This window comes from Exophiala oligosperma (assembly GCF_000835515.1).
Source record: "Exophiala oligosperma strain CBS 72588 unplaced genomic scaffold supercont1.12, whole genome shotgun sequence".
Lineage (NCBI taxonomy): Eukaryota > Fungi > Ascomycota > Eurotiomycetes > Chaetothyriales > Herpotrichiellaceae > Exophiala > Exophiala oligosperma.
In genome coordinates, this window is record NW_015622829.1 from 258,968 (window position 1) to 273,360 (window position 14,393).

Genomic DNA, 14,393 nt, shown 5'->3' on the forward strand with positions numbered 1-14,393 from the left:
CGCTGATGGCCGTGGAGACAGTACCGATAGTGGCAACCAAACCCTTGGGGGACCCTTGACCTCCACGTTTTACACCTTTAGTTACTGTACTGTACCTTCGCCACCATCCCATGGGCAGTCCTCGCCGAGACAATGAGTTCGAGGCCTTTGCCAATCACGCTACCAAACTTACAAGATCAAGTGAGCCTTGTACGGCCCGTGGTCGACTTTACTCGTACAAGTCCTGCAAGATCACCAAGTCACAGAGACGAGTTCGTCATTCATTCAATGATCCAACGACGCCATGTTGCTGGAGCAGGACACGAGTAAAGCGCCGACGCTGCTTGCACAGAGGTAAGGGGAAAAAAGACGAGGCAGGAGTCGACGAGGTATTTTCAGGGAAACTAACAAAACTTTCAGGATAAAACCATCCAACTATCAACTCTCGATTTTAAATGTCGAGTTTGGAGGACAATGGAAGTATGATGGGAAGGCAGTAATCGATGCTGAAGCCTTCGTGACGACCAACACAGTTATCCTGCATTCTGAAGACCTCGAAATATTGAGTACTGAGGTCAAGTCAGGTCTTGACTATTCACTAGGTCAGTCCACTCGATACTGTCTATCACGTCACCAGCCATCGGAAAAGGCTAATGCTGATATCGGAATTCACAGTCCAGGATGCCTCGTCGATAGTGTTGAACGAAGATGACAAGCAAGTTTGCTTACAGTTCAGTGAGGCGATCTCGAAAGGCCACTTTCAACTCCTCGTTTCGTTCAGGGGTCAGTGTGACCCTGACATGACAGGATTTTACAGATCCAGATATGAACCTCATGAAGATCTGGATGCTGCTTCGGTCAAGGTCGGTAGCGATTGCTACATGCTGGCAACTCACTTCGAGCCCTGTGACGCGAGGAGGGCTTTTCCGTGTTTCGATGAGCCTCATCTCAAGGCAACCTTTGAGCTCGAGCTGGAGATTCCTGAAGACTTGACTGCTCTGAGCAACATGCCGGAGAAATCGTGTCGGTCTCTCGACGGCCCCAAAAAGGGCTTGAAGACGGTATCTTTTGAAAAGTCTCCTGTCATGAGCACGTATCTTCTTGCGTGGGCTGTAGGAGACTTTGAGTACGTTGAAGCCTTGACGACAAGAACCTACAGTGCTGGAAAAATCCCAGTGAGAATCTACACCACAAAGGGTCTGGTCCAACACGCCCAGTTTGCACTCAAAGACGCGTGTGATACTCTTGACTTATTCAGCGAGAGCTTTGGCGTCGAGTATCCCTTGCCAAAATGTGACCATCTTGTGGTACACGACTTCATATCCGGAGCCATGGAGAATTGGGGATTGATCACATACAAGCCGACAAAGATCTTATTCGATCCAGTCACTGCAGACAACAGACTCATGTCCAAGGCCTCCTATGTGGTTGCACACGAGCTTGCACATCAGTGGTTTGGGAACCTCGTCACCATGAGTGGTTGGAACGAGCTCTGGCTGAACGAAGGATTTGCGACGTGGGCCGGCTATTTCGCCGTCGATCGACTGCATCCGGACTGGAACATCTGGGGTCAGTTCGTCGACGAAGCCATGGAAGAAGCGTTCGCCCTGGATAGCTTGGACGCATCACACCCGATTGAGGTAAATTTCGCGACTGAAAGTCAAGCGCGGCAAATGTTTGACAGCATCAGCTATTGCAAAGGAAGTTCGGTCATCCGCATGCTCGCTAGCTATCTGGGTGAAGGGATCTTCTTAAAAGGCATCGCAGCCTATCTCGAGAGCCGCTTATACGGAAACGCAACCTCAGATGATTTGTGGCGTGCTCTGTCACAAACATCTGGTCTGGACGTGGGCGAGTTGATGGATTCTTGGATTCATCGGGCAGGGTTTCCCTTGGTAAATGTCGTCCCTACACTGGATTGCATCGAGTTGTCACAAACGCCGTTCCTCCGAGAAGCCACGAGCGATAAGACTGCAACTTGGCACGTACCTCTTGGTCTCAATGCACAGAAGCCCAACGATGATTGCAAGAGACTTTGTACAAAGTCCAAACAGCTCAAAATGCCGAACCTAGTCTCAAAAATCAACCATGGTCATACCGGCTTTTATCGTACTCATTACCCTTCAGAATATCTCCTCTCGATTCTTTGGGCCCCTTCGAAACTATCAAGTGAGGACAAGGTGGGTATCATTGCCGATATGCGAGCCCTTGTCTTTGCCGGGTCGAGACCAGCCGGTGATCTTTTGACAATACTGCCTGCTTTCAAAAAAGACAGAGACTGCTTTGTCTGGTCCCAAGTCAAGAAAGCCGTCTCTTTGGTGATGTCGGGGGTCTCTGGTGACAGTCAAGCCGTAGCAGCGGTCAAGGCATACACCCAGCAACTGCTGTCTGAAGTCAAAGCCGAGATCAGCTGGACTGGAAAGACCGACAGCTACGTTGACGGCGAATTCGAAAAGAACATTATTCAACTCTGTGTCGTGGCTGACGACGAGGAAGTTCTTGGTCAAGTCAAGAACAGGTTCCAAGAGTGGAAGAACGGTGGCGCTCACTCTATCAACCGAAACCTCCAGTCACCCATCTTTGGTATCTCTGTCGCAATAGGCGGCGAACGGGAATACTTGGATGTCAAAGCTGAATACATAAGAAATCAATCCATCGACGGACGAGAGATCTGTATTGCAGCAATGGGTCGGACAAAGATTACGGCCATGGCACGGGACTTCCTCGACTTTACTTTTATGTCAGAGGATCACATTCCACTACAAAACATCCACTTTGTCGCCATCGCCTTGGCCAACGGCCCTTGCAGTTCTGTGCTATGGGAATACGTCAAGGAGAACTGGGACACGGTCTACAAGAGACTTTCAGTTAACGGTGTCGCTCTCAACCTGTTCATCGAAAGTGGTCTTTGTTGCTTCGATGATCTGGATGTCGAGAGTGACATTGCTGAATTTTTCGCGGCCAGGAATGTTCCCGGCATCGAGCATCCTCTTCAGGTGGTCAGTGACAATATCAAAATGAACGCAGCGTACAAGGCCAGGGCAGCCTCGGAGATCAGACCCTGGTTGCAGGCAAATGGGCTTTTCTGAGGCAGAATGAAATGAAATAGACACGATTTTTCTTTATCCTTGGAGATACCAAAATGAACATAGCATTAGGAAAGAACGAACGTTGAGCCAAAACAAGATCATTGACACTATTCATTCATGGCGAACCACTCCTGTGTACAGTATTATCCATGTTATATATACTGGGTTATTTCTCATTGGATCCTCGTTGCCGAAGTTCTCTCTTCAGGACACTGATCAGCAATTGTCATTCCATACACCATGTGCATCTAGAAGCAGAGACATGATTACTTTGCTATTCATGCAACCTTTGTTTCTTCAATGACTTGCTCCGCTTGATCAGACTCGGAACCACCACGGGTCTCCTCTTCACCTTCGATGATTGTCTGCTCTGGATAATTATATGGGAAGATCATGTGAAGTATGTAAGAGATGAGAGCAGCTGTAGAAAGAACGTGTCAGCAGGTCAGGTCATAAAGTATGCGCTGGGCTAGATAAAAGAATTAAAAAACTTACCCACGACGAATCCGAACACGAAACTGAGACTGAAGATTCTGGTTCCTCCTAGGGCGACATGAAGTTTTGGGTTGACCGAGTGGACGAAGCCAGGCATACTGGGAACAACAGCGCAGACCCAAGCGACAACCGTCCTCCAGTTGGTGCCGTAGTAGTACCAGTACAGCGACTTCTTGGAGCCGACGTAAAGATCGGGAATGTGGAACACCCTCCTTTGAATTAGGTAGAAGTGAACACACAAAAGACCAATCATGGGACCCAGGAAGACTGCGTACGCTGAGAGGACGGCCAAGAATGTTCCGCCCGAGGACATTTGTTGCCACGGGTTAGGGGCCACACTGAGGATGGCCAGGAGATACGCGCCCCGGCGCAGGTTGATGTACTTGGGGAACACGCTGGCAACGTCGAGACCGCCAGCCAAAACGTTCCCGACGACGTTGATGGAAAGCTGAGAGAGGATAAAGACGATGCCCAAGAAGAAGGCGGCCGCACGACCTCTGGATCCGTTCTGGTCTTGGATCGCCATGAACAAGGTGCTAGGATCCCAAAGCGGTGTCCCATTGCCGTATTCTGGAAACATGGGTTAGCCATATCTTCACCTTCGTCATTAAAAAACACGGTAGACTTACGGTTCTGGGTGGCTGCAGTGACGATGACACCGATGATCGCCATCAAGGAGCTGGTAATCATAAAGGAGAAGGCCTGAGTGTAAGTGACGTGGCTTGGGCGCTTTGCAAATCTAGTGAAGTCGTTCTGGTTCAAGATGCCGGAAGCGATACTGCCGATGACGCTCATCACTCCGCCAGACATTTGCCATCCCAACTCGGACGAGCTGATAGTCGTCTTTGCGTCGAAGACGGTACCGTACCCTTTGCTGGTGCCGACAGCCCATCCGAGGAGGCAGAAGAGCGTGATGCCGACGACAACCGAAGCACCGTGAAAGTACGGGCGCAATTGTCCAGGCCTGAACCAGATGAAAATGGCGCAGAGGAAGTTGAAGAGCACGTATCCCATGAACTGCGCCGTGGTGATACCGATACCTTGTGGCAAGGTGTTGGGGATTCTCTCATCGAGGTCCAACCAGATCGACCGAAGGCAAACGTATATCATCTTTCCTCCAATGACGGCCTGGACACCGTACCAAGTGATGGACGTCAAGATACGATTGAGGATTGGGAAATATGCACCCCACATGCCTGTGCGTTTGATAAAGAGTCAGAACGTCGATTTACACACAGAAAGAACCAACCAAAAAAGGACGGGGGAGGGATGTATACATACCCCAGACACTCCTGCAGACGATTGGAAAGCCGATGTGACTCTGAGCACCGGACACCGAGTTGAGAACGGCGAAAGCGCTAGCCAGGGCGTTGCCGATGAGGATGACAATGATGGCTTGCCAGTATGTCATTCCGGAGGCCAGCAGCGACGAACCAGTCTGGTAGGTCGACATGTTCAAATTGATAAGGAACCATAGTTCGACGAACTGAAGGGGCCCTGCGCACAAACAAGGTGATCAGACTACATCCAGATCACTCAAGACGTTTCTCACAAACTTACCCCAGGTCTGGCGCTCAGGGGGAACGGGCAGGATATCCTCGTTTGCCCATCGATTTCCTCGCTCGTTCTCTGGGAGCTCGATCTTGCGCAGAGCGCGCCTGACGAGAGACATATTTTTGTTCTGTTTGTTTGTTGCCGGCAACAAGATTTCCTCGTACAGTACAAAGCACAAACGGGGGGGCTGTTCTGTTGTTCAGGGTAAAGGGGAGTGGTAGGTATTCTCAGACTCCGCACCCAAGCGATGATAGAGAGTAAGTACAGGTTTCACATCCACTATATACCTAGTCCCCGATCCCTTTTTGTCGCGTGCTGGGAGGGGGAAACAGGGTCCTGGGATCTTGAAAGGTTTGGCTGGCTCACATGAGGAATTCCTTGATAAGACTAAAATGGGTTCTGGAACATCCCCAGGACACACAACTTCCAGTATGCGAGCGAGAAGTCATCCTCCACTGATACGGAATGGAAGGTGGCAATTCAATATGGAGAGGTATGCCTCGCCGACCAAGGAGGGTACCCGAGAGCGCGGATCACCGCCAGTCGTTGTCGATTGTACCGTGGGTCCACCCCCGGTCGGTGGGCAGCCAGTAAAGGCAATCGAGATAAGTGCCATAGCTTTGGGAAGCCCTCGCCGACACAATGGGTCAGGCTTGGCTTATCGACCGTATCTACCACCGTACAGTTGCCGAGATCTCTGGCTTTTTGGTGGCTGATTCGCCCAGAACGGAAGTACGAGTTACAGTACATCTTTCATCCTGTTCAACACTTCCCCATGCGAATGGTCGAAATGGATACAGGATGTGGATCCCGACTATAACCGCGATTTCGAAAGGCAGTACTCCGTACTCGGTACTTTCTTAAGTGCTTTTGGGGAAATTGGGATTAAAGTCTGGCGGCACTTCTTAGTCTTCCCTCGTAGCCAGCAGACTGCCGACCGCACTACAGTCTACCAGAGTATCGGTGGACGGCCAGGCCAATCTCTGAGTGTTTTACTGTCCAAGGGAACTTTACAAAGAACGGAACATAGAGAAACGAAAACATACCATGGCTATTCAAAAGGTGTACAGAATTGGTGTGGATGTTGGTGGTACCAACACCGACTGTGTTATACTCCGTGAGTGTTCGAGGCTGATGGCACGAAATAAAACATGCTGACGAGAAACGAACGAAAAGACCCTGGCCAAGCACACTTGCCGCATCGAGGTATCAGGACTGCTTTCAAGACTCCCACAACAGCAAACGTCACGGAGGGTATCACGAAAGCCATCGAAGGTGCTATCTCACAATGTGGTATTCCTTTGCACGACGTCTCGGCCGTGATGATCGGTACTACGGTAAGTTCAGACCTTGAGTAAAGACACGTGTATGGCAATGGCGGAGGCTAACCATTCTTCTAGCACTTTATCAACGCAGTCGTCCAGGCAGATGATCGGAATCTGAGGAGCGTCGGTGTTCTGCGTGTATGCGGCCCCTACACAAAGGAGAACCCGGCATTCATGGATTTCCCGCCTATCCTCGCGAGGATTATGAACGGCCACGTTGCGTATCTGGACGGCGGTCTTGAATGTGAGTGCTCTGACTTTTTTTGCTCAGTCACGGTGAGCTCCTCGGTACTGATTCAGAATAGTCGACACTCGTGAGATCATGCCCCTTGACGAGGCACAGATTCGAAACGAGTGCCAAATCCTGAAGCAAAGGGGCATCACAGATATCGCAGTAGTGGGAGTGTTTTCGCCGCTCGACATTTCTGGAAAGCAAGAAGCGAGAGTCAGGGAGATTGTCCTTGAAGAAATTCCCGGTGCTGATGTGGTTCTATCCAGAGAAAGTAGGTTGCTCATTTTCACAAATTTCCACATCCATGTCGAAGATTTCGAGACTAAATTTTGGCGTAGTCGGTCAACTTGGTTACCTGGAGCGTGAAAACGCCACCATCCTCAACACCTCTATTCTGAAGTTCGCCAGAAGGACCATTCGAGGTTTCAAGCTTGCCATCCGTGGCCTGGGTCTCTCATGTCCACTGTACCTGACGCAGAATGACGGCACTATCATCGACGCCGACTCGGCCGAGAAGTGCCCTATCAAGACCTTCTCCAGTGGTCCTACCAACAGTGCCTCGGGTGCTGCCTACCTGGCCGGCCTTGACACCAAGGAAGGCAAGATCCAGGATGCACAGGTGATCGTCGCAGACGTCGGTGGCACGACGACAGATGTCTGTGCACTTTTGTCGTCGGGTTTCCCACGTCAAGCTGGCACTTGGGTCGAGATAGGTGGTGTCCGAAGCGCCTTCCCCATGCCCGAGGTCCTCTCTATCGCCCTCGGTGGAGGTACCAAGGTTGAAGAACAAAACGGAAAGGTCATCGTCGGTCCTGAATCAGTAGGCCACAGACTCCTAACCGAAGGTCTCGTGTTTGGAGGCAACACTCTGACGACCACCGACATCGTCGTCGCCAGTGGTCACGCTGACATCGGCGACAAGACGAGAGTGAAGGACGTCCCTAAAGATGTCATCGCCCAGGCCCGACTCCGTATGAAGAAGCTGCTAGAAAATGCCGTGGACTCGATGAAGCTGAGTGCCGATGATGCTGTCGTTATCCTTGTCGGTGGTGGTAGCATCGTGCACATGGATGACCTGGAAGGAGTTGGCCGAATCATCAGACCGCCGTACGTGCATCCCAGCCTGTGTTTGTAAAGTTGTATTTTGTTACTGACTTTCATTCTTTCCCAGATTCCACGACTGCGCAAACGCCGTCGGTGCTGCCATCGCCAAGATCTCTGGACAAATCGACGTCGTCAAGGTCCTCGAAGGTCTTGACGAGGAAAAAGTCGTCGAAGAGGTATGCATGGAGGCTACGAACATGGCTATTGATGCTGGTGCCGATCCTGCGTCCGTTCGCATTGCCACGATTGAGAACATGCCACTACAATATGTCCAGATGAAAGCAAGCCGAATCGTCGTCAGAGCTGTGAGTTGCCTTTCCTTTCTTGCTTGCTTACCCGTTGCCACAACACTCTGACTTGAACCGCTGTAGGCTGGTACGTTGAATCAAAATGCCCTGCTTGACTATGTACCCTTGGAGAGCGTCGATGAGTTGTCTGCCACCAAAGAAGCAGAAGTCACAGAGTCCAAGACGAAAAATGCAGAGAAAGATCCCAAGGATTTTCTGGTCAGCCCATCGGCATCAGTCGACATCCGTCAGTACAAACCAGAAGTCGACAAGGACGGAAACTGGTGGGTATCTGAGATCGATTGTGAGTTTTTGGCGACCGGGTGTAGTATCCTGGCTTGCGGCGGTGGTGGTCCTGGCTACATGTGCTACATGGCAGCCAGAGCGGCAATCAAAGCCGGCAAGCGCATGGCCGTTGTCGACATTGATAGTTTGCCACAAGAAGGTCATGTTTTGGGAAGTATCTCATACGGGTGAGCGATGAAACCCCCTTCTCCCACTTTAGTATGCCTAGCTCACGAGGGGGACCAAAATAGTGCTCCAACCGTGACCCTCGAACGTATTCCCAGTGGAACTGAATCTATCGATGCCACAGACGCCCTGTTGAGTTGTCATCCAGGCGTGAAGATGGACGCACAGATTGCGGTATGTAATGTCACTTGAACAAGACCGCAGCATCCCAGGAAAACCCCACATTCATCAAGATATTGACTTCTGTACAGATTGAAATCGGTGGTATGAACGGTATTCGACCACTCCTTGTCGGTTCACAGTATGGTGGTGTCCCAACCATCGATGGTGACTTTATGGGAAGAGCATACCCCAGAATTTACATCATGACTCCTTACCGTGAGTAGCTGCCTGTGTAAATTCTTGAATGCCAGGAGTTTAAAAATGCTAAAAATGGTGTACTACTGTCTAGTATACGGAGTTCCCCTATCACCATGTACCCAGAGTGACGGCAATGGCAACGTCGTGACAGTCCACAAGTCTTCCGACCCTCACAAGCTGGAAAAGATCCATCGAAAAGCTGGCCATGAACTCGGTCTGTTCAGTCAGATGGTCCCACCACCGATGAAGATCAAGGACGCAAAGAGGGTCGGCACGCTAGGAACGACCTCGTTGGCGTGGTACATTGGTCGTGCAGTCTACCTTGCTAGACAGGAGAAGACGGATATCATGAAGGCTATTGTAAGTCTTATAACCACCTGCAGTCGAGCGCTGTTGTTTTGGAAACCACAGAAAGGATGTCCACTAACACAACACGCTTTGACAGGTCCAAGCCAACCCTTCTGGACGCGTCTTGTACACAGGCAAGATCGTCTCGGTGAACCGTTACGTCTCGGCGGCCGGGTACACCGAAGGTGCGGTCCGTCTGAAACCCATCAGCAGCGAAGAACAAGAGTACGGTGACACCGCCATGACAGAGACGAGGGACATGGTCTTGCCGTTCCAAAATGAGTATCTGTACGCCGAGTTAGTCGACCCAAAGGCCGAAAAGGGCACCAAAGGTCAAATCCTTTGTACCGTGCCAGATTTGATTTCCTTGGTCGGTACGGACGGGTACGCTCTGGGTACTCAGGATCTCAGGTACGGTGTAAGAGTTAGTGTCGTTGCGTTTGTCGCTCATCCTCATTGGTAAGTTTCTGTCTCTCTCTCTCTATTTCCACTCACGACGCAGACGACATGTACCCAAGAGAAAGAAATTGTTTGAACTGACCAACGCTCGTTGCGTCTCTACAGGTATACTGAAAAAGGTATCAGAATCGGTGGACCGAAAGAGTTTGGATATGATATGGACTTTATACCTCTTGGAACTCCGTACTATGAACCGAAGAGAGTCACGCAGGAGTTTAGACCTTCATAGATAATTTAAGACAAGGCAGTCTACGATGAATAATAGATGAGGTCGGGATTTGTTGACATAGCTTAGATTTATGTTTTTGAGAGGTAACAGACTTTGACGTACAAAAACATACACCATATACCGGTGTATAGTTGCAGAATCTTTTTTTGGAACTATGTTGAGACAATAAAGTAACCACCTAACATCCCAAAATTGACTCAAACGCAGAATGGAATTGATCAGTTAGTAACTCTCCATAATACCTCTCATTAGATTCTCAACATCTTCCTCCTTCATCACGGGAAGCCCGAGCATGTCATTGTCCAATTTCTCAGTAAAGTCCTGTCCAAACCCTGGACCCCAGCAGGATCGAGCAATGAACCCCAGGGTCGCGATCATGTGATCACCTTGCTCGACGGCCTCGTAGGCGTCTTTTTCTGTGTGGTCAGTCGACATTGGCGTCGTCTTCCACTCTTTTCCATCAATCTTTTTCGAGATTCGGATCAATTGATTCTGCGTGATTGCAGCGTCGTGGACAAAGACGTGTCTGTTTTTGGTCTCCTCGGGGTGTCGTATCACCGCCACGACTGCCTCGGCGATGGTGTCCAGGGTCGTCACGGAATTGAAAACGTTCCCACCGTCGTAAATCGTCGCAGTGTGTTCTTTCAGATTCACCATGAATCCCCTCTCGAGTTGCCAATCCAAAAAAGAGCTGGTGTTGATGACGGAATACGTAAAGACTGAGTGCGCGGCAACTTGCTCCTCGAGGTACGTCTGTGTCTTGTCCTTGTCGGCCCATAGAAGTGGGAAACGTCGAACTTTTTCGTTGGCTCCGTTGCCGTATTCGGACGGGATGAAGCGCTTGACGCAGGCTTCGACGGACGCGTCGATGAGGGATCTTTGGGTCTCGAACAGATCTTGAGACCCCAATGTGCACACGACGACGTCAACACTCGACAAAGCTTCGACAAGGGACCGGTGAGATGTGTAGTCGACTTCTTTGACAATGATAGTGGCGTTTGACCCTGCTGGGAGTTTACTGATCTTTGAACCACCCCCGACGCGAGTGAGGACGGTGACTGGGAACGACGCAGCCACCAGAGCTTTCAACACACACGGGCCAAGGGTACCTGTGGCACCGACGAGGGCGATATGTGGTAAAGACATGATTTGGCAATGAACGAAAGAGGTGACTTCAGATAACAGAAGGGATAGGGACACTGTGGGGAGTTGTGATGAGCTTGATGGGTGAATGTATGGGTGTGATACCGTAGAGGAGACTGAGACAACTGAATAACTCAACTCGCAAGCAAAGTGAAAGAATGGCCGTACGTTCTCTGGCGCCGTGACCAGGTATTTATCAGAATTCACTCTGCTCTGTAGACTACCTTCTGGACGGATTGATTTGTAACAGAAGACACCATTGTCCAGTCATGTTTCAGTCGACCCCACATACAATGTACGATGTGTTGACGTTGCATCAAAGGAGAGAATGTTCTTGTCGTGCGAGGGAATAAAACTTGTATGGCATATACGAAGGGATGTACTTGGTGGTGTGTTTTTGGGATGTACGAGAACGGACGAAATTGACGTTGCCAAGTATGTCGGATCCTCCACCGGGTCTGGCTTGTTCTCATAGCAGTCACCACACGGGTTCGGGATATCTGTACAGTGATAGGTCCACCAAAGGTCTCTCATAGGTAGTTCCAGTCATGCAGGATCCTATTCTTGCTCTGTCAGCAAGGGGGATGCTATCCGATGGGTTACTGGCCCAAGATTTTTAACTCCCAAAGTACTATTTGACCGTTCAACTACATTTCGTCACCAGTGGCAGTTCGTGTACAGCCAAAGCTGTCAATCCTTTCAGCAACAGTACATTTGGCAATACCATATCTGAATGGCCTTTTTGAGGCGTCCCAAAGCACTCGACCACAGCTGAGGATAATGCCCAGACCGTGAGATTACTTCGCATCTGCAAGCACCATCGACGGAAGATTCTCATAGTATGTTTTTGTTCAGAGCAACGTCTCCGGATGCTGTTCGCAATATGTCGTTGATTGACCATAAAGTGCAGGAAGGGTACGCGTGTCCGCTGTCGAGATGAGAGTCACTGCATTGACGCACAAGTTCGAAAGTCGTTTTTGGTTGAAGTGTCCGAGAGTTTCCTGATCTGGTCCTGATTTGGGATCTAAAGGGATGCTGATGCAGCCACAAAACCGCCAACCTTCATTCTTTCGGCTTCGGATTGGCTTCTTCCTTGTCTCTTTCCTTCTCCTTTGCTTCCTCTTTTTTGCGTGCGTAAAAGTCCGCCCTCACAGCAGCGATTTCATCAATCAGAGGATGGTTTGTCAAAGCGACAGCTGCAGCTTCTTGTCCCGCCGCAGTCCTGCTCAACCCTTTTCCACTCCCAAGGTATTGATTCTCCCAGCCCCATCCGGTGAAATACACCCCAACGTAATATGTCTCTTTGCCTTGGCCATAGTGGATCTCAGGTTTCCTCTCATCAACATAATTGATCAAGACACCGTTCCCGTGAAGTCTCTTGGCAAGTTCTTGTTTACTCATCGGTGATGCCTGCGGCTCAGCGACAACAGCTTTCACTTTCGGTGTCCACAGCTCCGTCAGGAACTTTTTGGCTACCGCAAAACCGTCTGGATTGGAAAGAACGACGGCGGCCATGTACGCTTCGAAGACATCTCCCTTGATTTTGAGCCAGGCTGGCGAACTCAGATTCGAAAGTCGCTTGAATTGCTTGAGTCGCTGGTCAAGGCCATAGAGCACCGTGTATTGCGACAGAGTTTCGTTTCGAACCAACGACTCGCGCAGTTGTGACATCTCGCCGGCTGAAAGCGTTGTTGAACTCTCGTAGATGAGTTGGGTAGCAATGATTTGAATGTACGCATCGCCTAAGAACTCCAGTCGGTCGTAGTTCTTCTCGTGGGAGAGAGAAGTATGCGTGAAGACCTCATCTATGTACTTGTCCTGAATTTGTGGTAGTGATGGAAGTGATTTGGGAGTGACATGGCCATTTGGCTTGTTGTTTTGAACGTTATGAGGCTTTTTGGCAGCATGGACATTATGGTCGCCCTCGGCCTTTCTCTTTTTCTTCTTGTCGAAGTTCGACATTGTGACCGGTCCACATCAAGATGAACTATCGACTTTTAGACAATATTCAACAACAATGAGGTCCTCGGAGCCATGCCATGGCGTGCATAGAACGATTCGCTACGAATACGAGAATGATCAGTATGAGATTTTGATAGAGACCGACGACTAAAAATGGAATTCTAAGCGAGTCACGTGATGGAGGAAAGTCGAGCCGAACATCGCAGTCTTTGTCCAAAAGTGCATCTCGAGTATCTCAATGCTCCCCATATCCTACACATCACCACATTCAAACCCTGTTCCTCATCCCACAGCATTGCCATGGCTTCTGTTTCAAGAGGTCGACTACTAGAGCTTTCAAAGGTACGACCACAACCCGCCAACCTAGTCTGAAGGAGACTATCGATCAGTCACCTCCATTCCAGACCTTGCGCCGACTGTCCTCGGGGCCATTGCTAACGAGAATCTTTGTCTTTAGCTCCGATGCTCAATATTTTCTACCACATTCAACCCAAACCAACAGAGACTGGGCAATAAAATCCTACGAGCGAGACTACGAGGTCCAGCTTTGGCTTCATACTATCCGAGACGGTCGACTACGGTGGAGGACATGCTGAATGAGTTCAAGAGATTTGATTTGGAAGGAAGCAACGAACATGAAGATGCTAGGCTAGAAAGTATCCAGCTCGCCAAACTTCGAGGCAAGGGTGCGCCCAAGAAGAAGCGGACGGCAGAAGAGAGTCGTTTGAAGAAGGGCAAAAAGAAATAGACGATTTCCACAATCAAAATTTGTATATTAGGATACCCGGAAGACATCCAGGAGGTGCTTTATGTGATTGCGGACCTTTGCTTGTGCGATGATGTTTCTGAGTTTTTCCATTTGTCCAGGCGTAAAGACGGCCACCTCCTCTCAAGCCAAACCTTGTCTTTACCTGCAGCCAGCTCGAGCAAGCCAGTTCTATTCCGATTTTGGTCTTTGGTGGAAGCATCTAACCTACAGGTCACAAAGCCAGTCTGGGGTCTAGCTGACCAACACAGCAGTGGATTAATCTTCTGGTCGGCGGAGAGTGAAAGTATCAACTCAGCAGCTATACGGTGGAAGTCTTGGGGCTACCATATACGGGCGCTACAATTGGCATTTACACGGTTCAGAATTGCTTTGGGTGAACCGTCCGCCGGTGGCGCAGTGGTCGGGCCTTTGCGCATCACCACCCGTTGCGACTTTCTCTCGCCTCTCAGGAGACGCACCTTTTGAAACGTACTGACTGTCACCGTGCTGGTGGTCATCGGTGCAGTGCTGGGAGGTGTTCTGGGGAGCACACTACCCCACGAGCCGGGAGAAAGAGAAGTTGAAGTAGTACCAGAATGGTCGCCGGA

The 14,393-nt window shown here is 50.0% G+C and overlaps 4 protein-coding genes across 4 annotated transcripts; 2 read left to right on the plus strand and 2 right to left on the minus strand.

The window, feature by feature from the left end:
• Positions 1-79: 79 nt before the first annotated feature.
• Positions 80-3,068, plus strand: PV06_10241 (uncharacterized protein; the record flags this gene model as incomplete). The annotated part of the gene is made up of 3 exons (XM_016411773.1): positions 80-333; positions 400-581; positions 655-3,068. Exons 1-3 carry the CDS (start codon positions 284-286, stop codon positions 3,066-3,068), a joined length of 2,646 nt encoding a protein of 881 aa, XP_016257814.1. The 5' UTR covers positions 80-283.
• A 6,907-nt stretch (positions 3,069-9,975) lies between these two features.
• PV06_10242 (uncharacterized protein) lies at positions 9,976-11,236 on the minus strand. The gene has a single exon (XM_016411774.1). The coding sequence runs from the start codon at positions 11,076-11,078 to the stop codon at positions 10,155-10,157; it is 924 nt and encodes a 307-aa protein (XP_016257815.1). The 5' UTR covers positions 11,079-11,236; the 3' UTR covers positions 9,976-10,154.
• Positions 11,214-13,140, minus strand: PV06_10243 (uncharacterized protein). Its single transcript, XM_016411775.1, has one exon. It carries the CDS (start codon positions 13,035-13,037, stop codon positions 12,138-12,140), a length of 900 nt encoding a protein of 299 aa, XP_016257816.1. The 5' UTR covers positions 13,038-13,140; the 3' UTR covers positions 11,214-12,137.
• Positions 13,141-13,229: 89 nt separating this feature from the next.
• Positions 13,230-14,195, plus strand: PV06_10244 (uncharacterized protein). Its single transcript, XM_016411776.1, has 2 exons — positions 13,230-13,379; positions 13,495-14,195. The coding sequence occupies exons 1-2, from the start codon at positions 13,338-13,340 to the stop codon at positions 13,783-13,785; spliced, it is 333 nt and encodes a 110-aa protein (XP_016257817.1). The 5' UTR covers positions 13,230-13,337; the 3' UTR covers positions 13,786-14,195.
• The last annotated feature ends 198 nt before the right edge of the window (positions 14,196-14,393 follow it).

Bases quoted from the DNA above. Each gene is read 5' to 3' on its own strand.
- PV06_10244 (XM_016411776.1), top strand. From the start codon at position 13,338: ATGGCTTCTGTTTCAAGAGGTCGACTACTAGAGCTTTCAAAG. The intron at 13,380-13,494 runs GTACGACCACAA...CTTTGTCTTTAG, and splicing joins GACTACTAGAGCTTTCAAAG to CTCCGATGCTCAATATTTTC.
- PV06_10242 (XM_016411774.1), bottom strand. From the start codon at position 11,078: ATGTCTTTACCACATATCGCCCTCGTCGGTGCCACAGGTACCCTTGGC.
- PV06_10243 (XM_016411775.1), bottom strand. From the start codon at position 13,037: ATGTCGAACTTCGACAAGAAGAAAAAGAGAAAGGCCGAGGGCGACCAT.